At 57.9% G+C, this 27,950-nt stretch overlaps 4 protein-coding genes across 9 annotated transcripts; 1 reads left to right on the forward strand and 3 right to left on the reverse strand.

The window, feature by feature from the left end:
• Positions 1–986: 986 nt before the first annotated feature.
• MTA2 (metastasis associated 1 family member 2) lies at positions 987–9,705 on the reverse strand. 2 transcript variants are annotated; one of them, XM_045485572.1, is made up of 18 exons: positions 9,192–9,705; positions 8,387–8,454; positions 7,647–7,740; positions 5,925–6,042; positions 5,724–5,787; positions 5,449–5,566; positions 5,043–5,145; positions 4,766–4,865; positions 4,439–4,627; positions 4,261–4,335; positions 4,077–4,135; positions 3,764–3,861; positions 3,505–3,644; positions 3,017–3,245; positions 2,724–2,813; positions 2,305–2,423; positions 2,050–2,198; positions 987–1,830 (listed from the first exon to the last, which is right to left on the reverse strand). In XM_045485572.1, exons 1-18 carry the CDS (start codon positions 9,217–9,219, stop codon positions 1,665–1,667), a joined length of 2,007 nt encoding a protein of 668 aa, XP_045341528.1. In that variant the 5' UTR covers positions 9,220–9,705; the 3' UTR covers positions 987–1,664. The 2 variants fall into 2 exon arrangements, with proteins under 2 accessions (XP_045341528.1, XP_045341529.1); XM_045485573.1 differs by lacking the exon at positions 9,192–9,705 and adding an exon at positions 8,917–9,061.
• Positions 9,706–9,993: 288 nt separating this feature from the next.
• EML3 (EMAP like 3) lies at positions 9,994–19,429 on the reverse strand. 5 transcript variants are annotated; one of them, XM_045485571.1, is made up of 23 exons: positions 19,069–19,429; positions 18,073–18,244; positions 17,747–17,998; positions 17,536–17,649; position 16,975; positions 16,419–16,485; positions 16,130–16,253; positions 15,740–15,910; positions 15,472–15,541; positions 15,275–15,385; positions 14,935–15,030; positions 14,394–14,549; positions 14,097–14,238; positions 13,513–13,664; positions 13,305–13,430; positions 13,090–13,221; positions 12,556–12,623; positions 11,964–12,052; positions 11,795–11,892; positions 11,578–11,665; positions 10,955–11,053; positions 10,525–10,545; positions 9,994–10,433 (listed from the first exon to the last, which is right to left on the reverse strand). In XM_045485571.1, the coding sequence occupies exons 1-23, from the start codon at positions 19,088–19,090 to the stop codon at positions 10,021–10,023; spliced, it is 2,784 nt and encodes a 927-aa protein (XP_045341527.1). In that variant the 5' UTR covers positions 19,091–19,429; the 3' UTR covers positions 9,994–10,020. The 5 variants fall into 5 exon arrangements, with proteins under 5 accessions (XP_045341527.1, XP_045341526.1, XP_045341523.1 ...); XM_045485570.1 differs by having other exon boundaries at positions 17,747–18,001; XM_045485568.1 differs by having other exon boundaries at positions 10,105–10,433; positions 10,525–10,655.
• Positions 19,430–19,554: 125 nt separating this feature from the next.
• On the forward strand, positions 19,555–21,764 carry ROM1 (retinal outer segment membrane protein 1). The gene is made up of 3 exons (XM_045485576.1): positions 19,555–20,499; positions 20,892–21,138; positions 21,254–21,764. Exons 1-3 carry the CDS (start codon positions 19,910–19,912, stop codon positions 21,470–21,472), a joined length of 1,056 nt encoding a protein of 351 aa, XP_045341532.1. The 5' UTR covers positions 19,555–19,909; the 3' UTR covers positions 21,473–21,764.
• Positions 21,765–21,913: 149 nt separating this feature from the next.
• B3GAT3 (beta-1,3-glucuronyltransferase 3) lies at positions 21,914–26,676 on the reverse strand. The gene is made up of 5 exons (XM_045485577.1): positions 26,405–26,676; positions 25,107–25,281; positions 23,291–23,651; positions 22,780–23,070; positions 21,914–22,417 (listed from the first exon to the last, which is right to left on the reverse strand). Exons 1-5 carry the CDS (start codon positions 26,484–26,486, stop codon positions 22,319–22,321), a joined length of 1,008 nt encoding a protein of 335 aa, XP_045341533.1. The 5' UTR covers positions 26,487–26,676; the 3' UTR covers positions 21,914–22,318.
• Positions 26,677–27,950: the final 1,274 nt, after the last annotated feature.

The following is a 27,950-nucleotide window of genomic DNA, read 5'->3' on the forward strand; positions in this document are numbered from 1 at the left end:
ACGAGGCGCCAGAGCCACCGGCCCCCTTCAAGGCAGGCGATGGAACCTACCATGTGACAGCTGAGTGGAGACATTGGAGGGAAAAAATGCTTCTTTCCCCAGACTGGTAGAGTGGTCAGTTCCTCCCGATACTGCCGGGGTGTGAGCTCAGAATGGGGAGAGTAAAGGAGCTGGGGAGGCCCTGGGGACAGAGAACATGACATGGAGAAGACTATCAGATGGGCTAAGCAGTTCCTGCTGCGGCTGTCAGCGCACAGCTTCGGACTGCGGAAAGCGCCCTGGACCTGAAGCAGACATCTCAAGATCCGAAACCTTAAGCAAAGTCCCAACTGCTGAATCTGTTCCCCTATCTATCTCTAAAGTGTGGAAGGAACACGTACAACAGGCTTAACCTCTTATTCACTCTCCGAAGGTGCTCCTCCTGTTGGGCCCTGCTCAGGCTTGTTTCCCAAACCCAAAAAGGCAGGAGACAGCACTAGAGTGGACCTCAGGCCAAGGCAGTTACTGAGGCTGGTCTTGGGAATCCTTGAAGTGGCAACTTGTGCAAATAAACCACAGAGCTGGGTGGTAAGATACTGCAGTACCCCCCCCCCCCCCCCGCCGCCAAGGTAGGCTACATCTTGCCCTGGCTTCCAGCAACTCCCAGAATTTCCTGAGAGCTAAGGGTTGGGAAATAGGAGAAAAAGCACCTTCATGCCTCCCTTCCTGTGGAAGCCACCAACCAGAGAGTCAGCTGATTCTGAGTGAATCTGTACCAAGATGGAGCTCGAGTTCCAGCACCACAGGGAGCTGGGGAGCAGTTTGGGTCCCCCAAGAAAGCTAGCAGGAACAGTCTGCCTGTCCATGCTGCCTATCTCAGAAAGCTGCTCCCAGGGCAAGCACCATCTGTATCGTCTTTCTTATCCCTTTGTCCTTTATTCCAACTGAAGACACCACCCTCCCCCCACCCCCCCCCCCACCCATGGCAGAGAACAGCTGAGCCGGGAGAAGCTGAAGAAAACAGCTTTTTATTTGTTACTATAAGAACCAATTACAGAATCCGAGGTTAAAAAAACGGACAAAAGATCTTTATTTCTGAGAATTGGCGTACAAAAGGCAGAGGGGACAAGGCGAGGGAAGGAAAAGAGAGAGCATGGGCTGGGGCTGATGCCAGCTTAGGGGCCTCAAACTCCAATTAGGAAAGTCCGGACACCGGACAGGAAGAGAAACCCCCATTAGAAAAAAAAAAAAAAAGATATAGACATGGCAGTCATGGCAGTGCACGCCCCCCTCCCCCAACCAGGTACCACCACCTCCTACCAATTTACTCTTCCCCTCCCCCATCCCCTTTCAAAAAGGGAGGCAAAATTTTTAAAAAATTAAAAAACCCTCCCCCCAAAACTGTCCAAGACAACTGTGGGTCCTACCCCCCAAAACAGGCTAGGTTCCCACAATGGACCAAGTTCCTGCAGTGTGTCCCCCACCACCAGGCATGGAGAAGCATGGGAAGGGGACGAGCCTCGCAAGTGGTAACACCAGAGGGCGCCCGACCCCTCCAAGGACACACACTTGCTCCCTCCCTCCCTCACTCCTCATTCCCTTTGATACTAGAGGGAAGGGAGGGTGGGTGCCCTGGGCACCCACCCTCTAGCTTTCAGCCCACCTCCCTCCCTCCCCGCAGACGCTCAATCCTCCAGGACAATAGGCTCATTGGTGCTGGCAGGATGTGACGGTGCAGATAGTGGGACCGGGGGCCGCACTGCAATCAGTGGTGGCTTCACCTTCAGGGGCAAATTGGGCCGGCGAGCAGCTCGCCGCATTTCCAGATGGGTCAGAGCCTTCCGCAGGGCCCTGGCCAGGAAAAGAAGAGTGGAATGAAGGCTAGGACCCTCAAGGTAAACCCCCTTCCCCAGTCCATGCCATAGTGTGCCTTCTGGCCCATTCTTTCCTGGCACCCCCACCCCGTGCCCAGTCCTCTGGAGCTGGTCTTGTTCAGAATTCCTATTGTCCTTACCCACCAACCTGGGTTATCAACCTCTCAGCCCCTCCGACGGTGGGTGGGCTCCCTACCTGGTATCCTTTGTGGCCACAAACACCACAGGATTGGGAGCATCAGCCGGGTTTAGTTTCTGACGCTTGGCTGCTGGCTGTGAGCTTGAACGAATCCCTGAGGCCAGAGGCCTTCCATTGGCAGAGAAGGGGACCCCGGCTCCTGACATCTGGAGAGGAGGGGTGGGCGCAGGCACAATGAGAGAGGGCTCACAGATCCCTATCAGAAATAAAAGCCCACCCAATCGGCCTGGCCCACTCCAGCTGTCAACTCACAGTCTCATAGGCCCGTTTCACCATAATGCCCCCCAGACCCCGGTTCTGGGTCAGCTGGTTTCTGTTGATCGGTGTCTTGGTACCCCGAGGTGTTTTTGGTTTCAGAGGTGCCTGGGCCACTGCCAAGAAAAAAAAAAAAAAAAAAAACAGGAAAAAACTTGGAGAAATTTCGTGTTTTCTCCTCTGTATGTAGTTTCCCTGGGCATCCCCAAAAGCAGTCTGGCGATTACCACAGGAATGTGGCCTTAGCTCACTATGGTAATATTGGACAGCCTATGAAAACCATTATTAACCTACAGGAGTACAGTTGGTTAAACTCAATCTCTTTGGACTGTGATAGTAAAAGGATGACAGAGACCCTGAAACCATCTAACTGGTTCCCCATCCCATACCCACAGTCTGGTTTCCCCATCCCATACCCAAATCTTTGACAATAGTTGCCAGGGGCAGCCGCACCAGAGGGTGAATCTTCAGTGGAGTTTTCGCAGCCTTAGGAAGTCGAATGGAGCCTGGAGAGCAAAGATGAAAGCTTTTGAAGGGGCTTCACTATTCAGGCCTCTCCTACGGCCAGGAGCCACATCTAACCTCCTACCAAACCACTGTGGCCTGCTGTCCCTGTGGTCATTAAACCTCCAGAGAAACACTGGTCTCTGCTCTGCTTTCTGGCCAGAGCGCCCAGGCCTGCCACTAGCCCCACCGCTCCTGCCCTTACACTCTGCCTTGATGGCATTGGCATTGATAGGGGCATAGGGTCGTCGGGCAGCCCTCCTCGGCTGTAACAGGTCCCTGCACATGCGTCTGGCAAGACGGGTCAGCTTTGTGGTCTGAAGCAGGAATGTTTGCCTGTTCTTAGCCAGTAGCTTGGCCCGGTTGGCGCTGGTCGTATAGGGGGAGAGACTCTGGGCTTCAGGTCGAGACAAATGACCCCTCGAGTGTGGCTCCTGGAAGAAAGACATAGGAAAAAGAGAGAACACGGATGGGCACTGAGGCTCCCTTGTTTCCTTCAGTCTCTGCAAAAAGCAGTTTATTCCCGCCTGATCTTTTTACTACCATCCCACCCACCCGTCTCCCCAGCCACCACTAAGCACCACCTCCCCAACCCCACACACATCCAACCACCTTTTAAGGTTCTGGCCTTCACCTGAAGCTCACATCACTATGCTTACTGCTCTCCCCTGCCTGTTCCCCATCAGGCCTTACTGTTGTGCCCCGGGCAGCCCCCTCAAGCTGGGTCGGGGTCTTCAGTCCCCCATACTTCTTCCAGTAGATCCAACAGGAAGCACAGAGGCGGCACTGCATGTTGGGTGGGCCCCAGGCGTACCACTGGGCAGACTGTGTGGCTGTAGGAACATGGAGAAAAGGGGGAGTTGGGGACAAATATGCCACCTGAGCCCCTTAGGTCCTTGGCCCAGAGAAGACCTCACCCCCCTCAACATCCCTGCCCCTCCCTGAAACTCACTGTGGCAGCTCTCGCAAGTCAGGCCCTTCTGGAATCCAGCCCCATTCATGCCAGGTTTCGAGCCCACAGAGATGATCTGGTTAGGATTTGGCTTAGTACTGACAGGAACAGTGTGGGGAGAAACCAGGAACCGGTCAAGAAAGAGAATCCACGTCCACCTCCTCCTGATCATTTGACCCTCTGACCCTGACTCCTGCCGCGGTCACCACCAATCACTGAGAAAAGCATTGCTGGGGAGGGGGGGTGTGGGGGCGGGGAGGGTGGGGAGGGAGAAAAAGAAAACATGCCAGCCTCCCCCACCTACCACACTTACTAGGTGGGGATATAGACTTGTTTCAGTTTGCTGTCTGCTTCAGCAGCTTTCAATCTTTTCTGCAAGAAGGGGAAAAAAGGAAGAAAGAGAAGGATCAGAGCACCTCCGCAGGACGATGTCATCAACTTCAAAGGCAGGGGTGAGCTGGGGGCCCCTGGTCCAGCCTTCCCAGCCCAGCCCGTACCTGCTGAATATAGCGGTCTGTGGTTTTCCACATGTAGTAAAACTGGACTATGCTGGCGAGTGACTTCCAAGGCAGCTAAGGAGGCAGAGGGAAGGAAGCTGAGCTGGCATCTGGCTCCGGGTCCCCATTCCCTCACCTGTCGTCTCTTCCACCTCTCCTCTCAGCCCTGTCCACTTACAAAATCCTGGCGAATATCATTGAAATCCTTGCCGTACTTCTCCAGGGCCTCCTCAAACAGCATGGCCTCCGAGGCCGACCACTCCTCCATCTCGTCCCGACACAGCACCGGGCCTCCCTGGGGCACCAGGGTCGACATGGCCTTAGCCAAGTCGTAGCCGTTCCTCTGCAACGTATCCATGGCATGAAACTACCGGGAAGGTGGGAAACAATGCAGATGCCCTGAGACCCCCCACACCGGGCTTCTCAGAGACCCTTCCTCTGTCCCCAGGCTCTGCAGGTCCCCACAGAGCCCAGCCTGCCCGACTTCCCAGCAACCTCTGCTCACCAGCGTGATATCTCGGGAGGCAGCGGCTGCACTCATGTGCAGGCTCGGCTGCCGAATGGAGCTGCTGCAATCTAGGGCTCTTGCGAAGGTCCCCACGGCCCTAAGGGAGATATTAAGAAGTCAAGAGAGAGAGAAGAAAGCAGGAGTGAGCTGAGGAACTAAGCCAGATAAGGAAAACCACGCAGGCCAAAACAACCAGTCTAGTCCAGCTCTGAGAATTCGATGCAGAGCGTCCACACCGCCCCCAGCCCGTCTCGCCCGTCCACCCACCCCTCACCGGGCCACCACGAGAAACTGATCAATCTGCCGGTCTGTGAGAGGGTTGTCCGGGTCCCAGACCTTCATCTCCATCTTCTGCTGGTTCCGATTATCAGATTCTCCTGGGGAACAGGGCAATGGCAACATCAGGGAGAGGGAAAGGAGAACAATAGGTGCCTTGACACAACAGCACCTCGCTCCCCCCCCCCCGTGCCTCTGGCTTGGATTCTATCAGCCACCTCAACTCTCGGACTTTTCTTCCCGACTGTGCCCATTGGCCCCTTGCAGGTTCCCAAGGTCCCAGCTTGTCAGGGCGATGGCACAGAGCCGTGAAGGCCGTGGAGCCTATGACTCCGCAGCACGCCATTCACAGCGACTACGACGTTACATGACTCCGGGGCCGCACGCTCCGTCCTGTTGCTTACCCTCTGCCAGGCGATCTGGGATCTCAGCTTGGTATTTGCAACCAACTCGGATCTCCCCCTGATCGGCTAAAAGCGTCTTCTGCACGGGGTCGAACACCAGTGAGTAAAAAAAGCAGTCCTGGAACCAGGAAGAAAAGGTAAGCGGGCGGTGGGGAGCATCCAGCGTTCCCATGACAGGCGGTCTGTGGACCTGAACCTCATTCCAGTCCTACTCTCCTCTGGCCTTCTGGGCACACCCACTCCCCTCCTTCTTTCCCCCCACACCTCTTTCTCACCTCCTTTTCCAAGTATTGGCTCAAGATGTCGGTCTCATTCAAGAGGGTCACGCTGCATTTCCCCCTACAGAAGAGAGGTCCGAAAACCCTAGGTGAGCTCCTCATTCCTTCTCCACAGCACTTCCATTATGCCACCACGCCCCTCCTCTCCATCTTCTAAAGAAGTGCACACCGGCCACAGTGGCCCCGATTGTCCTATACCTTATGTGGGTGGCTGGTAACGATTCAAATTGCCGAGAAAGAAAAAGCTCCCGGTGCTTCAGTTGATGTCGCTGCTGCTCTGACACCCCTGGCTGCTTTGATTCCTCCTCAAACTCCCCTGGGAGATTAAGGAGGAAGAAGGCAAGTCAGAAACTAATTCAGAAAGAAGCCACCTTGGAAACTTTGACCCGGGGAAAACACTTCCTATCCCAGCTGGGTTTTTTTCACATTCCCCAGGCATCTGCCGTTTATACCTACAACCACCAGCTTTCCCACTGAGCCCTCTCCCCCTAGCCCTCTCCGCTGTTCCGGTCCTCCCAGCTCCCCATCACCAGTGCCTTGGGAACAGCTGCTGAGAGTACAAAGAATGCCACAGAAACCCATCCTAAACCCAGGTACCAACGCTCAGATGCCACTCATAAAGCACAAATCTGCCCACACTAGGCCCAGCAGGAACATCACACACGTCTCTCCTGCAAAACCAGCCTGAGGTTGAGAAACCCAATATGGTGAATAACTGTCACATAAGGTTGTGTTTACTAGTTTTTCTTTTCAGAGTTCAGGAGACTCTTTGCTCTTAAACATCAGGCAACTGTAACAATCCTTCGCTGTCCACTTGACTACTAAGTTTGTGGGGCTTCCGAGGACAGTATTTCCCAAGCCAGTGCCAACACCTTCCTTCCCAGGAGCTGCGACTTGCCCTGAAACCCTGGTGAGAAGGGTTAACTTGGCTGAGTGCCACCCAAAGTGGGAGGGGGCAGGAGAGCCACAGGCCCAGGCTCATTGGTGCATTGTTCCCAACCTCAGGGAGAAGGGGGGGTGGGGGTGCAGCGGGCTCCACCCCTCGCCTGTGTGCTCCGGAAACCCTGTGTGAAACCCTGTGCTAAGGCAAGGGGGGACCACACCCCCCACCCCTTCTGATTGGACAAGGCCAAGGTCAGCCCCTGCCAGATGGGGCTGGAAACCCCAGAGGGCCAGGGAACTTGGTAGGCCTAGCTCCTTGTTAACCCCTTCGTGCTCAAAGCAGCCTGAAATAAGGAAAATAATTTAAGAAGGAGGAACAAGAGAAAGAGGAAAGAAAGCCAAAGCAGGAAAGGGAAGATCAACTAAGGAAAACAGGAGATAATTTTTTTTACAGAAGATAAAATCATAAAGAGAAGGAAGAGAAGGCAAAAGGGAAAGATATAAAATGGATTGGAGAAGGACGGAAGAGGTGGGAAAGGGCAGAAAAGGCAAGATAACTTTCCGAGCTTCCTATTCTGCCCTTTCAATGTATTCTCGCTACCTCGCGACCACAAAATTAGGCTGCTTCCCTGCAAGCTTCTAAGTACAAGCTCTTCCTCTTCACCTTGACCTTTACAATCACCACCCATTGTCCCAATGTACCCAAAACCGTCCCTCAAGGGTCCTGCTTCTCTACAGCTCTTCTTCCTCCCCTATTTAAATACTAGCATCTCTTTTCCACCTATCGTTCAGATACACACACTCCCACACGAGTCATATTCTGGCTTTCCTTATCATCGTCTCTCCACCCTGCTTCCAACCCCAACGTGTAAAAACAGGCCTTCTTCTGTAGACCAGGCATTTCCCACCCCCAAACTCACACCCGGGCTTTGGGCATGCTACCAGGGGAAACACCTGCAGGGACATGCCCAGACCTCAGATCATGGGAAGGGGGAGACAGGGAGGGTGGGGGTGGGGTGGGGGTACGAAGACACTCACTGGCATTGCTATCAGCCAGGCTGTTGAGGCTACTAGAAATGTCCCTTCGCCGGAAAAGGCACACAACCTTTGCCTCCACGTTTCCATTTGCTGTCTAAGGGGGGGGGAAACTGCAGTTAAAATGGGTTGTTTTAAAGTGGAAACACATGAAGAAGAAACTAAGCATGAAGTAGTTTCTAAGGGGTGTAAATAGAAAAACCCAAGAAACTATGAGGGTTTTGGTTTTTTTTATAATTTTCTTTTTTTAAGAGAGAGAGAGCATGAGCCAGGGAGAGGGGAGGTGGTGAGAGAGAATGAGAATCTCAAGCAGACTCCACGCTCAGCATGGAGCCCAACTCAAGTCTCCATCCCACAACCCTGGAATCATGATCTGAGCCAAAACTGAGTCGGACCCTCAACCCACTGAGCCACCCAGACACCCAAAGGAATTACAAATAAAGAGACTCACATTTAAGGACAACTTCCAAACTTTTTTCCCCTAGACTTTCCCTTTCCTTAGCCCCCAACAGAAGGAATAGGAAAGCTCCCACCTAGCTCTCAAAAGCCTTTCCTGAATACACTGAATGAATAAATGAATGAATGAATGAATATGAATGGGCACTTAGGATTAGGGCTGGTTTTTCTCTGGATCTCTCTCTCTTCCATCTGAAGTTAGTGACCTCAGGAAAAAAAAAAAAAAAAGACCCCCTGGAGAGAGGGAGGTACCCGAAGGGGCAGGGGTGGGACTCTGCTCCACTCACCTTGTTGAGCTCCTCAATCCGTCTAACCAGGTAAGGATTGCTGGAAGAGTTCTCAAAATAGACGTAATCTGTAGGAGGGGGTGGGGAAGCACCGGGAAGATCAGAGGAGGAGATGGGAAAGCCAGAGCACCAGGGTCAGAGAGAAAAGAGGCCTGAGGGGACCAAAAGAATAAGGGTCCAGGTAGAGAGAACGCTGAAATGTGGAAGTAGAGAGACTACGAGAAAATGAGGGATTTCCCCCCCGCCACCACCCCCCCTGACCACCGAGTTCTAATATCAGATCTTTCTCTCAAAAGTGAGCCTCAACGAAGAGACAAGAAACAGGGGGTCCCCCTGCAGTCCCCACAATTCAGCGATGGAGTTGCACCCCGGCATCGGCGATTGTTCGCTCTAGTGCCCTCGCCTTTTCGAACCCAGGCGCACAATAACGCCCCGGGGGAGAGGAAACCTCCCGGCGGTCCCGCTCAGGCGGCAGAGCGGACGCCTCGGCCCTTGGTGCCCCCGGCCTGCCCTGTCAGCTCCTTCCGCACCACTTTCCCAGGCCCCACTTCCGACCCGGGGCCCCAGACGCAGCCCCGAGAGTGCCGTCGGGGCAGCCCGCAGGCTCTCCAGGGGGCCTCGGCGCCCGGCCGCGTCGCCGTCCCCGCACCCTCGCTCCCCGTGCTCCCGGTTCCGGTTCCGGTCCGCGCTCGGGACCACGCCGCCCCGGACGCGGCTCCCCGCGCTGCCGGGTGCCGAGCCTCTCCAGCCCCGGTCCCCGACTTCTCCCGCCCCGGGCCCCGCAGCCCCTTCCCCCGGTACTCACCCCCCACCCGGTACATATTGGCCGCCATGGCCGTTCCCGCCGCCGCCTCCGGCCGCACAAAGGGGTCCGGGAGGCTCGCGGGGGCAGGGCTCGGCTCGAGGCGAAGCCCCGAGCGCGGGGCTGGCGCTTCGCGGAAGTCTCGGTCGGGCCCGCGCAGCCGGCACCTCCGCTGCCTCAGCCGTCGCGGTTCATCCCGGCCCGCGCTGTCGCCGCCGCAGCTACCGCCTCACGCTCGGGACGCCGAGGCCAGCGCCGGTCCGCTCGGCCTCTTCCGGAACAAGCTCGGCTCCCGCCGGACCGGAGCCAGGTTCTGACTCTCCCCGCCCTCGCCGAGCCCCACCAGACGTTGGGATCTGCCGGCCGCCGGGAAGGCTTGCCCTGCCCGCCTCGGGTTTCGCCTCCTTCCGGAACACCTTCGGCCGATCCGGAGAACAAGGCCCGGCGCTCGGCTCAGGTCGGAGAGCGAGACCCCAGAGATCGGCTACTTCCGGAAAAGGTTCGGCTCCCTCCGGCCAACCGCGGCCCGGCGCTCGGTTATTTCCGTTGCAGCTCGGCCCCTCCTCCGAGGGCGGGAGAGGTGTTGGGCTTAACTCTCTCCTCGCCGGAGCCCCTCAACTCCGCCTGCGGCCGCGAAAAGACTCGCGCGCCTTTGCGCTCCGCCGGGTTATTTGCAAGCGGCTTTGCCTGTTATTTGCATGAGTGGCCGACGCTCCCCTACTCCTTCCAAACTCCTCTTTTCCTTCATCGCCACCCCCACAGGGCCCCGGAGGCGCCCAGCCGCGCCCCACAAAAGGACTGGGAGGCGACTTTGCTTTTGGTTTATTGCCCCTCAGCAGGCGGCAGGAGTCAGGGCCCAGGCTGGGGCTGCCCGGCTCAGCCAGCGGGTCTCTACAGTGTGTGCGGGGGTGCCGTTCGCCCCCTCCAGGGAAACGCGCGATCGGGAATGTCTCGAAGTCGAGGAAAAGTCGGCCCCTGGTCCTGGGGGTTTCGGGTGGGCGGGGCCGCGCCGCAGGGCCGGTGGCTCCCCTCCGGCAGCGGTCAGACATCGAGAGAGGAGGCGGGGGACAGGGAGGGGGTTCGAGAGGGCGTGGCGGGCGCCGGCCCCGCGCCCCCAGCGCCCAGCACTCGCCACTGGAAGATGCTGGCGTCCTTGCCGCCCAGCGAGATGAGGTGCGAGTCGTCGTGCGTGAACCGGACGCTGGTCACGTGGCTGCCGTGGCCGCCGTACACGAGGCTCGGAGCCTGGGCGGGAAAGAAGACCGAGCTGCGGCGGCCGGGGAGCCCTGGACCCGGCCCCCGCCCGCCCGGCCCCAGAGGCCCCTGGAGGCCTCACCTTGGCGCGTGCGCACGGGTACTGGAACAGGTGCACTTTGCAGAAGTCGTCGGCCACGGCCACCACTCGCTCGTTGTGGGAGCGGCACAGGGAGTTGATGTCGGTGCCATCCGAGCCGTCTGGCCACACGCCTAGCACAGCAGCCGGCCTCAGTATGGCCTCCTCCCCGCGGCCACCCACGGCCCAGGCTCCGCACCGTTTCCGGCGGTCAGGCAGCCGAGGCCGCCCACCGGCCGCTTTCCAGGCAATCCTTCCCGGTCCCGGCAGCCACCGAGGGCCAGAGGGGCCTCCTGGGCTGGATCTGCCGGTTTCTTGACACCCACCCCTCTGACACATGCCCAGCATTCCGAGCCCAGTGCGGGCTCCACCTTACCCCGCACAACCCCACCCCACCCCACCCCACCCCGCAAGGTTCGGAGGCCCTGCTCACCATAGACATGGAAGCCCAGCACGCAGGTGTAGGTGGCCCACTCCCGGTCTCGGCTCTCATAGCGATTCCTCAGCAGCTTGCAGCCTCCAGCCACGTCCCCTGGGGGGAGGGAACCCACCCAACTCAGCTCTCCCCCTGCCCTCGGTTGGCAAGACACCGACCCACCGACCCACTGACCGGGAAGGGTAGGTTGGAAAGACTAACGTGAGGTAATGGCATGTGATCTGGTCACCTTGGTAGCCCTCAGCCCAGGGCAAAACCCAGCCCCATGCACTTCCTGAATCCTGAAGTTCTGAAGTGTCCCTAACAGCTTCTCATCAGTTCTTCCTCCCTGGCTAAGTCAATTCCTCCACACCTGCTGAGAAACTTGTCCTAAACAATCTTTTCCTAGTACATTCCTCAACTCCCTCAAGTCCTCGTGGGGAAAGGCATGGTGTAAAACTGTGTAGGGTTTTTCAAGTCACAATATTTCTCCTACCTGAACAATTCCAACTCCACTTCAGCCCCATCTCTACCTGGAGCTGCCTACACACTCTTCGTCCCCTCCCAGCCAGGAGCCTCCCACCCCGAGACAAAACCCAGCCGATTACCCATTCCCCATGCTTTCCCCTACAGCCACTCACAGTAAAGGATCTCATAGTCCCCAGAATTGGACATGATGAAATTCCCATCTTTGGACCAGTCAAGGTGAGTGATGAAGCTGGAGTGACCCTGGGAGCAAGGGTCAAGAGACTAAAAATGTAGCTACCATTTCCCATCCCCAGGTCCCCCTTAGTGCATGAGAGCCCTTCCAGTTTACCTGCTATGGCAATGCCCCACCCTCCACCCCGGCTTCCTCACCACACAGCGGCCAAAGCGGCTGGACTTGGCACCCTCACTGGAAACGCTATAGATGTAGATCATGTTGTCATGGGAACCGATGGCCAGGTACAACCCATCTATAAAGACAGTCACTCAGAGAGGGAAGGGCCAGGGACAGGTCTGGGTCCAGGATGGGGGTGGCTCCCACCTGGGCTGTACCGGACCACTGAGAGCTGCTCATTGCCATCAGTGACATCAGACACGATCTCTCTGGTCTCTGTGTCCAAAACCAGCCACCTGGAAGGGAGGGGGTGGAAAGCAGGTGTGAGGTTACCCATCCTGGGCAACGTGGGGGTTGGCAAGTTGGAGAGCGTCAGAGACGCCAACAGAAAGGCTGTGATGTAGACAGGTTGCCTCTGCATTCTTATGCCAGGAAATCGGAAGACGCTAAGGAGAGAGAAAGGGTGAGGGGCTTCTGATGCCTCTAAGAAAAGAATACAGGAACCTTATGGAGTCTGTAAGCCTGTCACTTCCCTGTGTCAGTCTCTCCCATGTCCCTCCTATCCCCCACAGCTTTTCTATCCTAAGCTGCCACTCCCAGGCTCAGAGGGGAGAGTGGTTGGGTGTGATGACAGTTGCCACAAGCAGAGCAGGGGAGGCCTGGGCTGCAGAGAAAAGCACTGAGAAACGAGAAGGTGCGGTTGGGGCTCCTGAGCCACACTCCTCCCCTGCCACCCCATTACCAGGGGCCCTTCTCAAAGCTCCTGCTTTCCCCTCCCAGGAATCCTGGCTCCTCTCACCTCCCTGTGTTCAGTCCTACGGCCACAACTGCCCCGCTGGGGTGGAAGTCAGCACAGAGACCAGTCTCCTGGAAGGGGGGAGAAGGTGAATTCAGGAAGATGCCTTTCTAGTGAAGGTTCCTGGACAGACACTTCGTCATGTTGGTAACACCAAAGCCTTCTCCTCCCAAGGATGAGACAGGGAGGAGAGGGACAGTAGACCTGGGGTGGAGGCAGGGTGTCACTGGAGCCTAAACTAGGCGATACTCAACATATTTAACAACCAGAACTGAGCTAGGAGGCTGTGCCAGAGATTAACCATTTGTTGCTGGGTCAAAGGGAGTCTGGGGGTTTGGGGGTAAGGGGGAGGGGACAGTGCCTAGGGGACACTGGAGGCATCTGCACAGAAGAATGCAGATTTTGGTAGCCAACACAGCCATGCCAGTACAAAGTGACTGCCCCTGGGGAGAAGGAAGAGGGATGCTGGGGAAGGAGTGGTGTCCACAGAAGCCATGGTGGGTGTGGCACTGGGGATCCAGGGACACGGGGCTCTACCTTTAGGTCAATGCTCCAGGCCAGCGCATGGCCCTCCCCATCCCACAGGCAGAGTTGTCGGTCATGGCCACAGGTGAGAAAACGGTTCTGGAAGGGATGTGTGCAGAGCCCCCAGAGCTCATCCGTGTGACCCTGCAGCAGATCACGGGCTGTTACCTCTGCCCCTCCTCAGTAGCACTTCCCACCCTCCTCCCTGGAGCCCTTGGCCCTCCAACCTGGATTACAGGGGAGAAGCCCTGCGCCAGATCTCCCCTCAGCAATGCATTCTTCGTGGTTCCCACCAGCAGCTCGGAGCCCAGCCCCTCAGCAATGGCCCGCACAGCCCCAAAGTGTTCAGGAATCTGCGGAACGGTGGCATGAAGTCAGGGGCCCCCTGGCCATTCCTCTCCCCACTCCCTCCTTCGACCCCAGGCTAGCCCTCACCTCAGCCTCCTGGAGAGCCACCAATCCCGGCCCCCACTGGACCAGCCGGCGGTCCCGTCCGCCACCACTCAGTACAGTCCCATCCCGCCGGAGACACAGGGCAAAGATGGAACCTTCGTGAGCATGGGCCTGGGCCACAATCCCATAGGTCTCTGTTGGCAAAGTCACGAGTGGGTCATGCTGTGGGGGTACAGGGAAGTGGGGAACAGAGGCAGCCTTGGCCGTCACAACACAATAATAACTCCTAGCCGCCGAGCACCTACCGAATGTGATCTCTGATCCTCAGCTATCATTTTACCCAGTTTACAGACTGAACAACCGAGGCTCAAAGAAGTGAGGTAACTTCCTAAAGGCCACACAACTGGTGGCAAAACTGGAATCTGAACCCAGGATCCGGCAGACTCCAAAGCCCCAGCCGTGTCGCCCCTACCCTTCCAGCCGGCCTTTCTACAGGGGGTCCACAGAGATCTATCAATTCTCATGGTTAAAAAAAAAAAAAAAAAAAAAAAAAAAAGGAAAATCCTCTGTTTCCCACAGACCCTCTGGGGTACTAGACTTCCCAGGTGCCACCCCCAACCACATACCTTTGGCTCCACCCCTGCCTGGGGTCCTGGCATCTGAGAGGCTCCGTCCCCAGGTGAGAATGTTCCCCTCTGAGTCCCCCGTAAGAATGTCCCCATCCGGGAGGAACACAAAGCAAGGGACAAACTTGGGTTTCTTGTATTTCTAGGGGAGAGAGCAGAGATCAAAGGGAAGGCCAAAGACTGAAAGTCACAGACCCTTGCCAGCTGGGTGGTACCAGGGTCTCAGGTATTCAGACCAATACTTCCATCTCCACTCTGTCCTCCCCCCCCCCCACCCCACACCCATCCACACCTCACCCCAAAGACACCCTGTTTCCGGGTGAGAGTCCCGTTCCCAGGAACCCCTGCTCCTCCACTCCAGTTCCAGAAGTGGACATGCGATTTCCCACTGGTGACAATGCAGCTGCTGTCGCGAGGGCTGAAGCCAACGGCCAAGACTGAGTCATTTGTACTCTGAAGGGAAGATACCAGATTCAGCCACCCCGAGCCCTGAGCACCTTCACTTGACTTGACTCTTCAGTTTGCAGCCTGACAGCCGGTCTGCTGATATCCTGAAACCCGAGGACAAGCCTTCCTTCTGGACCCAGACCCTGGTCCCCTCAGGGCACCCCTCCCTGTCACTCACGATGCCAGAACCACCCTAATGCCTAAGACATTATCCCTCAGGAAGCCAGGACTTCTGAAATCCCCGTTTACAGCCTCAGAGAGGCTAGGGGGCTTCCTCCAGGTGACCCAGCCAGAAAGGAAGTCAACGTATGGGTAAGTCTGCAGCTCTCTGTACTTCACTGCCCCCAGGTCCCTAACCATGGTGCCCCGCCAGGCCGCCTGGACTCCTCACCTTGATCTCAGCCAGCTTTGTGCCCCGGCTGCAGTCCCACACGGACAGCATATGCTCATTGGAATCATCCACCACGCAAAGAAAAGCACCCTGATCCTGAGAATGGGGGACACATCGGAGGGGCCGAGTGAGGCCTAGAAGTCTGTGGGTTCATGGTCATTAGGCAAGGGCTGCCATCACAGTTGAGCGGGCAGGAGAAGGGGACACCTGCTCCTTTCTCAGGAGAACCGGCGGAGTCAGGTTCAGGAAGGTCAGAACTTCTGAGGGTTCCCGGTGAGGTGCAAGAATGAGGTTCCTGGGCAAGGAAGATGGGGGTCTAGAGGCTTCGGGGTCAGCTCACCGCAACTGAAAAGGCCAGGGCTCCCACGCCCCGCTCGAAGGCCCCCAGTCCAATCTCCTGCAGCTTCAGCAGTGTCTCTGAGTCCCAGACGTGAACCACAGGCTGCAGGGGCTGGGAGAGGAGAAGGGGTCAGGGGTATGAAGGAAAGCCAGGCTGGAATTTCATCCTGTCTGCCTGGTGTTGGGCTTTGGTCTTACCTTTCCATCTTTATCCACTCCAGCTGTCTGTCCTGAGGCTACACGAACACCATCGGGGTGGACGGCCAGACTAAGTGGGGGGGAGGAGACACTCTAGGGAAGGGGGTCGGTCTCTCAAGACCCCTCAGGACACCTTCTCCATGCTTGCAGAGCAGCAAGGCGACTCTACTCTCCTGCTCCTCCACACCGACCCAGACCCTGCTCCTGCCAAGCCCACCATCCCCACGCCTAGAGCCGCCCACCCCCTCCCAGGTCCCAGGCCCCTCACCATCGAACACAGTCCGTGTGGCCCCGGTAATGTCGCTGGCCGCCACCTCCAGGACCCCCTGGGCCTCCCTCGGGCCGGTACAGCACCACCACACAGGCGATAAAGTAGACCACCTCCCCAGAGCGCAGCACAAACAGATTAGAGCGGGAGTCACGACCCCTGTACCCGTAACTGGAGTGGGGATCACAGTCAAGGAAAGGGTCAGATCAAGGGCAGAATGAGGAAGGGGGGGCAACGGAAGACCTTCTGGCTGGAGCACCATCGGCAGAGGACGGTAGGGGAGGATTCAGAGGGCTCCCTGATCCCGCAGGTCGAGGGGGAAACCATAAAGAAGGGGGGGTTCCCAAGATGGTTAAGGTGGTTCCTGGGGGATTGGAGGGGGCAGGATACACCCAGTCAAGGCTGAGGGTCTCCGGGGGTGGGCCGCTGGGCAGCTCCTCAAGGCTGCGGATGCCAGACGGGATGTACATGGTAATGGGGCGGCCGCGAAGGAACATCTTCACTGAGATGCCTTCTACAGAGAAAAGGGGGGTGTCAACCACCACCCTGCAGCCTCCCTTCCAGGAAAGCCAGAGCAGAACTCTACCCACCACACCTCACAGGTCCCCCAAAATAGCTCTCAGGGCTGTCGCCCAAACCCTAACACTGTCATCCAAGTTATTCGCTCCTCTGTACGTACCCAAATTGTAGTTGCTTCTCCGAGACCCAGGGCCCCCAGGGCTGGAGAGGGGGTCTTTCCCCCACGGCTGTTGGGAAGAGAGAAAAGCATAGGGATGGGGTCAGGTCCCAAGACCTAAGTGGGGAAGGGCAGGACACAAGAAAGGAGGTTACTCCAGAGACCTACAGAGTCCTCTCTGCAGGCTTTTAGTTTGCATTCGGAGCATTCGGGGCCCCAGAGTGGATGGGGACTCTCAGCTCCATGTAAGAGGTGAGAAGATTCAGGCCATAAAGCTTGTAAGAGCCAGTGCAGCAGCATGACAGGGGGGAGCCCTTTCCTCTAGACTACCAGGCTTCTGGTTGACCTTTTCATTTCTCCATCGGTAAAATGGGACCAAAGTGAAACCAGAATGTACACCAGCCCTGCCTTTCAGGGATCTGGGAGGTCAGCAAGAAAGTCTTTATCTCTCAAGGGGAAAGTAACAGGTGAATTCCACAGATAGCTGTCATTAGATAAAAAACGTAGTGACTTCTCTTCTGAGAATACAGGGGAAACTGAGGACATGGCTAGAATGAACACTCAGGTGTCCTGGGTCCTGTCCGGGTGTACAGACTCTGAGACAACTATGTTCAGCCACTAGAATTTCCCCTTGCTCTGTAGAAATAAAGCCTGGTTGGGGGTGGGGTGGGGGGGCGGTGAGGGGCAGTGGGGGGAAAACTCCGGAAACGGTCATCCAGGAAAATCGCGAGAGCTTTTTGGTACCTCTCGGAATCCTGGAAGGTATGTGGTGATATGATGGAACCGAAGTCAGGGAGAGGAGGGTTCAGATCCTAGTTCTGGCTGTGTGACCCGAGACAAATGACTTACCCTCTCTGAGCCTGCTTCCTCGCCCGGACAATGAACAGCATGAGACCACCTACCCCCCAAAGATGTCGTGGGAACTGAATGAGATGGAGGAGGTCGAGGGTTTAGCACAGTGCCGGGTACACAGCAGGCGCCCCTGGGGGGCTTGTTCCTTTCCTCCTGTTGGGCGATGAGGTCCCCCCACCCCACCCAGGGAAGTGAGGTGAGGGATGTGGAAAGTCAAGAGCCTGAGCGTGGGGTGGGGCGGGTTGGGGGTGGCGGGAGCCTCGCCCACCTCTCTGTGCTCCCTGACCGCAATAACAGGTTGGCCGAGGAAGCTGCCTTCCGGGAGAGTTTCTGCCGAGGCCGCTCTGAGGGGGATGAGGAGGAGGAAGAATTTCTCCGTGGCCTGGTAGGAGCATAGTGAGCTGGTAAAGATCGTTCCCTCTCCTCACGCTTCCCAGTCCCTCCGCCGGCCCTCCTGGCCCCTGCCACAGGACACTTACGTGTCAGCGCGTTGTGGGGGCTGCACAAGCCTGAGGATCCCTGGGGGGCCAGGGGAACCACTGCTGCTGCTGCCCCCTCCTTCAGACTGGGTCCCACTAGGCTCTTCACTGCCCCCCTGTGGGGCTGGGGGCCCATTGCTCAGGCCAGGGGGTCCAGGGGACGGCTGCATCTCAACCTCTGTCTCCGTCTGGGTGCCCCGGCTCACCAAGGAGGGGCTGCACGTGGGTGGCAGTCCTGGGGGGGCTGCAGGGCTGCTGGGGAGACAGTGAGTCAACCTGATGCCCCCAGAGGCCCTCGGAAGAAGAGGGCGTGACAACCTGCCTACCTGTCCCTTGTAGGAGCTGGGGCGCCAGGGTCCTGCAGGGAGTTCGGGGGCGCCTGCAGCCGCAGCAGGCGGAGGGCTTCTGCCAGGGCCGCCTTAACCAGCTCCATCTCCTTCTCCTGCACCTGAAGCCGCCGGCTCAAGGACTGCAGGGCCTCCTGAGCAGGGCCCTCACCTGGGAAAAGGGCAGGAAGCACTCAGAATGTACCCACCACCTGAAGAAAAGGGTTGAGGGGATTCTGACTTCCCTCCGACCTTGCATTCGTCCGATAGGACTACCCCCTTCAAGCAGCCCCGGGCTTGGAGGCTGGCCCGGAGGGGAGGAGGCGGGTGGTAGAGAATCAAGGGCCTCCTTCTGGCAGGGCAGGCGAGGAGCCTGGCAAGGCTCCCTTCCTGCTGCTGTCTCAACCTCCGCAAAGACAGGGAGTACCATGGAGTACCAGGGGGAAAATATGGAGTACTGCCCAGGAACGTGGGAACCACAGAGGGAGGCGCAGCGCCGGCGCGGGATGACGGCCCACCCCAGAGCAAAGCTCAGGTCTCCAAGGCAGGCAGAGAAACTGAGAAGGGGGCGCGAATAGAAGAGGGCGCCCCGAAGCGTACAGTCATCTGAGGGCTCACAGGACCAGGAGGAGAGATCGAGAATGACAGGAGAGGGTATCAGTGGAGACGGAGTCATAGTGAAGGTCCCAGGGTAACGGGTCAGAAGTAAAACGACCCGAAATACCATGAGAAGAGGCCCGGAATAACATAGGGGGCAGAGAAACATCGAGGGGCCCAGAATAACATGGGGAATAGGATGACGTTGAGGAAGTTCGAAATGACAGTAGGAGATCCAAATAACTAGGGAGAGCGACCTGAGGAACAGTGGAGGATGCTCAGAACCCCTGAGGCCGAGGAGCACGCGGGGACGCCGCCAGACAGCCGTCGGGCACTGGCAGCGGCCGACCGGCCGGCGCTCCGGGAAGGGGCACGCCGCCCGCCCCGCCCCGTACTCACCGGGCCCCCCGGCCCCGTCCATCCGGCCCCCGGCTTGCTCCGAGCGGCGGCGGCGGAGGAGGCTTCTAAGCCGCCGGGGCCATGGCCAGGGAGAGGGGAAGGGGAAGCACCCCGGGGCGCGCGCGCAAGGGTGCCGTGCCACCCCCCGGGGGCGCTGTCGGGCGCGGGGAAAGGGCCTGGAGGGGGCGCTGTGGAGCGGGGGCGGCAGGCTCCAGGACCCGCCGGGGCCTCGGACTCTCCCGGGGCCGCTCTCGGCTCCCGGGGGTGGGGTGGCGGGGCCGTCCGGGGCCCCAGCGCCGCGGCACAAACAGGCGCCGGACGCGGAGCCGCCAGGAAGCGCGGGAGGGGGGGCGGGACGAGTGGGGGGGGGCCGGGCCGCCTGGTAACCCCTCCCTGTCCGGGCCTCGCGGCTCAGTCCCCGGGCAGGGCTAACCCGCTGACCCCCGGACCCCCTCTGGGCCTCCGCCCTCCAGGCCCTTCCGGGATCCCCGCCCCCTGAATCCCTGGGGTCCTCTCTGGTCCCGGAGTCCCTGCCCCTAGCCCCTAGGGGCAGAGCCGACCGGCCCCTCCCCACTTCCGCGAGGGGGCAGGGGCGGGGTCATGAAATGGGCCCTTAGCCCGGGGGCGGGGCTTTTCCTAAGGGGCAAGGCCAAGGCATCTCGAATTGGGGCTGGCAGGGGCCAGGGCAGCGGGTTATTAAGGATGGGGGTGGGAGGATTCCCAGGGTATTGGGGTCAGGATGGCATTAGCCCAGCTCAAGCCGGGCTGGGCTGACTCAGCACCCCGCGCTGGCCAACCCTAGTCCCTGAGAGCTCTGCTTTCCCTTGGGCAGAGATGGGAGATGGCGCCGGTGTTGCCCCTGGTGCTGCCCCTCCAGCCCCGCATCCGTCTGGCACAGGGGCTCTGGCTCCTCTCCTGGCTGCTGGCGCTGGCCGGTGGCCTCACCCTCCTCTATAGCGGGCACCTCCAGGTCCAGCTGTGGCACCTCAGCACCTTCTTGGCTCCCTCCTGCCCATTTGCTGCCCTGCCCCGGGTTGCCCTGGCAGCTGGTGCGGTGGCTTTGGGCACAGGACTGGTGGGTGCAGGGACCAGCAGGGCCAGTCTGGACGCAGCTCAATACCCTCCCTGGCGGAAGGTCCTAGGCCCGCTGCTCGTGGTTGGCACTGCTGCGGGCGGGGGTCTTCTGGTCCTGGCCCTGGGACTGGCCCTGGCTTTACCTGGGAGTCTGGACACAGGGCTGGAGGAGGGCCTGGGGACTGCCTTGGTTCACTACAAAGACACAGAGGTGCCCGGACACTGTCATGCCAAACGGCTGTTGGATGAGCTGCAGCTGAGGCACCACTGCTGCGGGCGCCACGGGTACAAGGATTGGTTTGGGGTCCAGTGGGTCAGCAGCCGTTACTTGGATCCCAATGACCAGGACGTGGTGGAGTGAGTGTCTTATTCCCCCGCCCCCCTCCTCCTGGCCTCCTTCCCCTCCTTTTCCTCCTCCTCATCCCTTGAAACCCACCTTACCCAGATAGGAAGTAAATAGAGCCTAGTGATGGAGAGAATGGGTTACAGATCTGCTATCTATCAGGTGTGTGACCCAGGGCATGTTACCAAACAGCTCTGGGCCCATTTCCTCATTTGTAGAATGGAGCTAATGGGACCGATCTTACAGACTTATTGTGAGGATAAATGAATTGTGCACGCCTGGCACACAGCAAACCAGTCAGTGAAGGTCTTTTTCCTGTTTCCCTTCTCCATTCCTGTGCCCGGCAGCCTTTCCTCCAGGCCTCGACTTCCAGACGCCCTAACTCCCCTGTCCCCTCCCTTTGCAGCCGCATCCAGAGCAACGTGGAGGGCCTGTATCTGATCGACGGTGTCCCTTTCTCCTGCTGCAACCCCCACTCACCCAGACCTTGCCTGCAAAGCCGGCTCTCAGACCCCCATGCCCACCCGCTCTTTGATCCCCGTCAGCCCAACCTAAACCTCTGGGCGCAAGGATGCCACGGGGTGCTGCTGGGGCACCTGCAGGGTTTGGCGAGCACGCTGGGCAGCATGCTGGCTGTCACCTTCCTGCTGCAGGTGAGTCAGCAAAGTGTCTGAGGGCTGCCTCCACCTGGGCCTCCTCGCTGCCTCCAGCTCTGGCCCCTGGGGCGGTGGACCCTCACTGACCTCTTTCCCTTTGCTTTTCCCCCAGACTCTGGTGCTCCTGGGCCTGCGGTACCTGCAGACAGCACTGGAGGGGCTCGGAGGAGTCATCGATGGGGAGGGAGAGACCCAGGGCTACCTCTTTCCCAGCGGGCTGAAGGACATGCTGCAAACAGCGTGGCGACAGGGAGGGGTTGCTCACAGGCCGGCACCTGAGGAGACCCCACCGGAAGAGGCACCTCCTAAGGAGGGTCCACCTGAGGCCTAGTGGCCTGATGGGGAATGGGAGGGGGGAAGGGGAGGGATGGACAAACACTGAAAACCTCACAACTCCATACCAAGGCTCCAGGTGGGGGAGGGGGGGGGTCCCTGGGATTAGAGGGGTTAAGGATAGTCACGGAGCCGGACTGGGGGCGGCAGGAAAGCTAGGTGGCCGGGGCTTAGCCCCTGCGGCTGGAACCAGCGGGGAACAGAGAAAACACAGGGTGATGGGAAAGCGACACGGGAAGGGCTGGCGACTGCTCCTGGCACAGAGACTCAATAAAGCTTTTTGCACTGAAGCCACCGATCTTCCTTTCAAGGGGGTTGGGGGGCCCTGGGAGAATTGATTTCTGTCTGCTAGAGAAGCCAGGACTCCTGGGTTTCGACTCTGGGAAGGATCTTAAATGCAAGAGCCAGAATGTGTGGAATGAAGGAAACCACAGGCCCCTCCAGCTTGAGATCTTTTATTCTGGAGGTAGGAGAGGGGGTCAGCATGCTCAGGTGGGGAGGGTCCAGCCCAGCTCCTCCAGCCCCCCAGGGCATGCCCAGCCCCAGTGAGTTGCCCGGTTGCTCAGCAGCCCTCCCTCCTGAGTGCCTGTCCTTCTGCTCCGCCCCAGACAGGGCTGACCTGGCTCAATACAAGGGCTGCTTGTCCCCAGCCTGTGGGCAGTGCCACATGGCAGGCTGGGGGAGGGGCGAAGCAGCTGGGCCGTGCCCTGGGGCTGAGGGGGCAGAGGGGCCACCGCCCCGGCTCTGAGGGGTCAGGACTAGGAAAACCGGATCCTGGGCAGGCCAGGGGCCCAGTCCGCCAGGTCTGTGCCTGAGGAGGTGGTAGTCAGGGTGGGGCCTGCCATCACACCTCGACAGCTGGGTCTGAGCCTCGGCCCTGCCGCTGCAACTGCTCCTCCTGCTTCATCTTGGGCTTCTCCGTCCGCGTATGCCACACCAGAACCTGTCCCAGGAGGCTTTCGGTTAGAACTGGGCCCTCTGTGTGGAGTGGACCCACTCACCCCCTCTACACACACAGCGTTCGCTCCAAAGCGTGAATGGCAGGAGGCTTTAGTGCCTCTAAAATAGAGGCCCCTCACCCGCTCTGTGCTACATGGGTGCCCAGGGGACCGCTTTCCTTCCCTGGCTCCCAGCTTCCCCTGCAGTAGTGTTGTCGGCAAGGTTGAGTCCAGGCCCTGGAAGGTCCCTTGTGGTTCAAACGCCCACCCTGTGATCCTCCTCCCCAATCACCTTGCCCCCCCCACTTTCCCCCCCATCACCTTGCCGTATCCCAAAGCCGGAGTTCTGCCCACCTTCATCCCTTACCCGAGTGCAGTTAGCAGCTCGTGGCTCCAGGTCCTTGGGATCCACGAGGTGGCTCAGGAGACTGCTCTCCAGGTGGCCCCGGGGAGCAGTAGCATCAAACTGGGCGTTGGGCTTTGCCAACAGCAAGGGCAGGGCAACAGCGAATCCTGCCATATCCACTGGAAAGGGCCTGTTGGGCTCCCATGCCGTGTGGAAGCCCACAACCCGGCCATCCTGTACCCGAGGGCCCTCAAATCGCAGGCCGCCTACCAGCCCCACAGGCCACACTGAGACACCACGGGTCCAGCGCATCTATGAGAGGTCAGAAGAGACGAAACAGACACGGGGTGGCCCAGGGACAAGGGAGCAGCAGGAAGAACCGCTGGGGTCACTCTGGCCCACTGCTCCCCCTCCTCACACAGCAGCCTAGAGCAACACTGGTAACCAGGGCAACAGGCAAAGCTGCCCCGCCTGGCCTCTCTCCCGATCCCCGCCCCCCCTCCCCCCCCCCCCCCCAACCTCCGGTGCTCACCTCTTCAAAGAGCTCCCGGCTGTAGGTGTTGTCATCATCAGCAAAGTATACGACTCCCCGGGTGCCGGCTGGGGGGGGGTCCTTCTCTCCCCCGACGGCGCCCCCTCCTCTCCGGAGCCAGTCCAGGGCCCTGTTCCGTTGTTCTACACCACGGGGCCGAACCCAGCCTGGCTCACCCTCCCTGAGCCGCTGGGCCTTGGGGGTGAGGACTGCCAGGTGTGTGAAGAGGAGGCCCGAGGCCGCCAGCAGCCCAGAGACCAATGGGGTGGGGCCTTCAGCATCCTCCACCAGCAGCCAGTGCAGCCGGGGCACCAGGCTCAGCGTCTGGGACAGCCGCACAAGCTCTGCTTTTTGCACCAGCCTGCAGGGGGAGAGAAGAGGAGGAGGGCGAGGGGTGGGCACCGTTTACTCACTCCAGCCAGTATGCATAGCTTCTCCTGAGCCCCTTCTAGTATCCCCCGCGGTCTTTCCCCAGCCAACATCCAAACTCCTTTTCTCGCTTGTCAATTTCACACTGCATTCATTCACCTCCCCTGTTCGTACAGCCCGTGTCTGTCACTCGCCTCAACCCAAGGGCTCTGGCTGTGGGAGACTACACGTTAAGGGGCACAGGCTTTGGAATCAGCTCTGGGTTTGAATGCCAGTTCTGTTACTTATTAGGTAAGACACTGGGGGGAAATGGGTCAGATCTCCCCAAACCTGTTTCCTCTGCTATCAAATGGGATGGACAGTTCTTTACAACAATGTCATCTTGAAGATTAAATTATAATGACTTTCTAAAATACCCTTAGGACCAGGTCCTCTTCCTCCTGTGCTTGGGTTTCCAGATAGAGGTATTTAGAGGAGTCCTTTGCCTCCTTCCACTCCAGGGAATTTTCCAGAGTTTAGACAAGAAACTGGGAAGGTGTGGCCCAGTTTATCCTTCTAGGCTTCTTGATCCTTCAGATCAGTCTGTCCGTCCCAGGGTTGGTGCTGCATGTGTGTAAGGGGACGGGGTTGACAGCTGGCTGTGCCTAGATGGGTCAGCCATCTGATTCCAGGGAGGAGTTAGTAGGCTCTTTAGCGACAGACCCAAAACCATGTTCCCCAGTTGGTTTGTATCAATAATAAAGCTATATTTTAATAAAAAAAAAATTAAAAAAAAAAAAGTAGGAGTGCCTGGGTGGCTCAGTCGGTTGAGCGCCCGACTTCGGCTCAGGTCATGATCTCGCAGTTCATGAGTTCGAGCCCCGTGTTGGGCTCTGCGCTGACAGCTCAGAACCTGGAGCCTGCTTCGGATTCTGTGTCTCCCTCTCTCTCTCTCTCTCTGCCCTTCCCCCACTCATTCTCTGTCTCTCTCTGTCTCAGAAATAAATAAACATTAAAAATTAAAAAAAAAAAAAAAAGAAAGGAGAGCCCTTAGCACAGTGCCTGGTAGAGAGTAAACACACTGTAAATCACAGCTGGCGTAACTGGTATGACATAAGGCCAAGGCCTTTTCTATTTCAATTGAGTCAGGGGAGCTCAAGCTTTCTCCCCAAAGGATCCCTGAGAGAGAGTGAACTCGGGCAAGCTCAACGTTTCTTTGAAACTATATGGCTCTATCTTAAACTTTGGCAGGAGCTGTGTATTCTATTTCACAGTGTACCCCTGTCCATTTCAATGGAAAAACAACCATTTTCTCACACATCTTTGAGGAAAGATGTGGCTCATTTATCCTGTCACTTGGCATGCCCTAGTTTGAGAAACACCCCCTGGCCCGGTGACTCCCCAGACTCCTCCCCACCCCCCACCTCCTGGCCAGTGCCAGGCCTCCTGGGCGTACCAGAGCCCGTACCTGGCGTAGGTGGGGGTAACAACATAGATAGTAGGCAGGGCCTCAGGTTCAGGGGGCTGGGCAGGGGCAGGGGGTGGGCGACGGAGATCAGCCTGCAGCTGGGAAATCCTCAGATCCTTCTGCCGAAGCTGTTCTGCTGCTGCCCGCAGGGGAGGGAGGCAGTCACATGGCTGGCCTGGTCCCAGGAAGCAGGGATGGGGGCAGAGAACCACACACAGCACGTTGAGCATCCCAGAGGGGCATAACCTTCTCGTTCAACTCCTAGCCAGTGCAGTCATCTCCTGACAACTTCCCCAACAGCCTCTTCTACATCCCTGGTGGTCTCAATCAGCAGCCCTCTCCAACTTCAATACATTCCATCTGTTGCAGCTTTCATTCCGATATCGAGCTGGTCATCTGCCTCCATCCTTTCTACCTGCTGGTCCTAATGTTGCCTTCTGGAGCCATAAAGAAGTCAATCTCCTGAAACAGGGCAGTCTTTTAAATACCTGAGGATCAAAGCCTGGTCTCTAAATCTCCGAGTAAGAGGCAACATTCAATCTGTTCCCTTGGCTATGTAACCAAAGACTCATAAAATTCATTGATTCCGTTATTGGATAAATATTTATTGAATGCTCCTGGTAGAAGGCACAGCCTTAGGTGCTGGGGATCCAGCAGGGAGTAAAGCAGACATGGTCCCTGCCTTCGCGGAGCTTTCAGTTTAGTGGAGGAGGCAGACACTGAGCAAAGAAACACATTAGTAAAATCGTTACAAATTGTGATAAGGGCCACGAGGGAAACATTTAAGATAGAGAATAAAAGAGAATCCAGAAAAAAGAAGAGTTAATCTAGCTAAGGTGGTCAGGGAAGGCCTCTCTGAGGCGGTGACATTTGAGCTGAGACCTGAAGGATGAGAAAGAGGCGGCCAGGAAAGAGCTGGGAGAAAAGCACTGCAGCCAGAAGGAACAGGTTAAGAGCTTGAGGCAGCAGTGAGCGTGGGCTTTTCGAGAAACTGTCATGCAGCTTGTGTGGCCGGAGCAGAGCGAGCGAGTGGGGAAGGAAATGGGGTTGGAAAGGAGGACGGCAACAGATCATGCGGGGGCCTTGCGGACTCTGGGAAGGAGTCTGCATCTCATCCGAGGTGCGGTGGGAAGCCGCGGTGCGTTCTAGAGAGGGGAGTGCGCCCGGCGGCCCCAGAGGGCTGTCGGAGGGCCGAGCCGGCTGAATGGTGTCTGCGCGGGGGCTCATCCCCAGGGCGGGATGCAAGGCGGCTGGCGCCCTCGGACGGGCCCGCCGCACCCCCGCCCCGCCCCGCTCACCGAGCTGCACCAGCGCGTAGAGGAGGCCGGCGATCGACACCAGGAAGTAGGCGAGAAACACGTTCTTCAGCTTCAGCTTCATGGCCGTGCCGCCGCCGGCGCCCGGGCAGGCGGGGTCCCGGGGACACGAGGGGTCCCCGCCCCCCACCCGCCAGCCTGCAGACCCCGCCCCTGCAGCGGCCCCGCCCCGCGTCCCGCCTTCCTCACGCTCCTCTCCACCGGCTCCCGGGAGCTGGGGCCGACAGCGCCCGCCCGTGCCCACTTCCGGTCAGTCTGCACACCGCCCCCCGGGTTAATTTCCGGTCCCACAGCCTAGTTCTGGGAACCACGGGAGTGGGTGACGTCATATCCGGCGTGTCGCGCTCGCGTGGCGGGCAGTCAGAAGCCCGGTGGGAGCGACGTTGAAACCTTCCCCTTGAACGCCAGTCCCTGTGTCTAGATTTCCTCCTTATTTTCATTCATTCATTCATCAGTCACAGCACCCAGTAACAGTTTAACAAACACTCGTCACACGAATGAATGAAATCTGGGACTTCTCACGTGCCAGGCCTGCGCTCTGGGTGTCTGTCATGCATTCCTCACTAGAATCCTGACATAGGTGGTATTGTCCCCATTTTACAGACAAGTAACCAAGGTTGGCAAAAACTGCGAAATTGCCATGATGCAGTATGCTACCCCTTCTAGATCTGTACTGTTTCCTCTGACCATTTCTTAAACAGGTGACAATAGGGGGGAGTAGGGAGTGGGGTGCAAGGCAGTGGGCCACCTCCCAAAAAATCGGAAGTGGTTCTTGATGGTTAAGCGTCCAACTTTGGCTCAAGTCGTGATCTCACAGTTGGTGGTTTGAGCCCTGCCATGGGCTCTGGGCTGACAGTGTGGCCTGCTTGGGATTCTCTCCCTCTCTCTGCCCCTGTCCCACTTGCGCTCTCAAAATAAATAAAAATATATGTATTTCTTGAGCTGAGCATTCCAAGGACACATCCCCTAACTATTCATAGGCACAAGCCTTCCTAAGGAGTCATTTTCCCTGAAAAAAAAAAAAAAAAAACAAAAAAACCTCTAGTTTCTTATAAAATAATCTGAGACTGGTCGTCAGTCTACAAAATGGAGAGAACTATTTCCCATCACTGAAACAATGGGGAATTCGTGAGAGCATCAGACTAAATAGCTGTTTCTATTCAAGAGGGACCCCATCAGCTCTGGTCACCACTATTTTTTTTTTATTATTATTATTTATTTTTGAGAGAGTGCGAGCAAGGGAGGGGCAGAGAGAGAGGGAGATCTCAAAGAGGCTCTGTAGTGCCAGAGCTGAGCCCGACGCAGGGGTCGAATTCACAAACCAGATAATGACCTGAGCCAGAATCAAGTCGGACCCTCAACCGAGCCACCCAGAGGCCATTAAAAAAATATTTTTAACGTTTATTTTGAGTGAAAGAGTGTGAGTGGGGGAGGGGCAGAGAGAGGGAGACAGAATCTGAAGCAGGCTCCAGTCTGAGCTGTCAGCACAAGAGCCTGACACGGGGCTCAAACCCATGAACCACAAGAT

The sequence above is a fragment of the Leopardus geoffroyi genome, chromosome D1, assembly GCF_018350155.1.
Source record: "Leopardus geoffroyi isolate Oge1 chromosome D1, O.geoffroyi_Oge1_pat1.0, whole genome shotgun sequence".
NCBI lineage: Eukaryota > Metazoa > Chordata > Mammalia > Carnivora > Felidae > Leopardus > Leopardus geoffroyi.

Coding starts and splice junctions, on each gene's coding strand:
- ROM1 (XM_045485576.1), top strand. CDS start 19,910: ATGGCGCCGGTGTTGCCCCTGGTGCTGCCCCTCCAGCCCCGCATCCGT. Junction 20,500..20,891: donor AATGACCAGGACGTGGTGGA/GTGAGTGTCTTA, acceptor CTCCCTTTGCAG/CCGCATCCAGAGCAACGTGG. Junction 21,139..21,253: donor CTGTCACCTTCCTGCTGCAG/GTGAGTCAGCAA, acceptor CTTTTCCCCCAG/ACTCTGGTGCTCCTGGGCCT.
- MTA2 (XM_045485572.1), bottom strand. CDS start 9,219: ATGGCGGCCAATATGTACCGGGTGGGGG. Junction 4,866..5,042: donor CAGTTTCTCGTGGTGGCCCG/GTGAGGGGTGGG, acceptor TATCTCCCTTAG/GGCCGTGGGGACCTTCGCAA. Junction 4,136..4,260: donor CAGACCGCTATATTCAGCAG/GTACGGGCTGGG, acceptor CCCTTCTTGCAG/AAAAGATTGAAAGCTGCTGA.
- B3GAT3 (XM_045485577.1), bottom strand. CDS start 26,486: ATGAAGCTGAAGCTGAAGAACGTGTTTCTCGCCTACTTCCTGGTGTCG. Junction 25,282..26,404: donor CTACGCGCTGGTGCAGCTCG/GTGAGCGGGGCG, acceptor TCCTGGGACCAG/GCCAGCCATGTGACTGCCTC. Junction 23,652..25,106: donor GTTACCCCCACCTACGCCAG/GTACGGGCTCTG, acceptor CTCCCCCTGCAG/GCTGGTGCAAAAAGCAGAGC.
- EML3 (XM_045485570.1), bottom strand. CDS start 19,090: ATGGACGGGGCCGGGGGGCCCG. Junction 18,245..19,068: donor GGACGGGGCCGGGGGGCCCG/GTGAGTACGGGG, acceptor CCCTTTTCCCAG/GTGAGGGCCCTGCTCAGGAG. Junction 12,053..12,555: donor GTAGGACTGAACACAGGGAG/GTGAGAGGAGCC, acceptor CCTCCCTTCCAG/GTGGCTGGTTTTGGACACAG.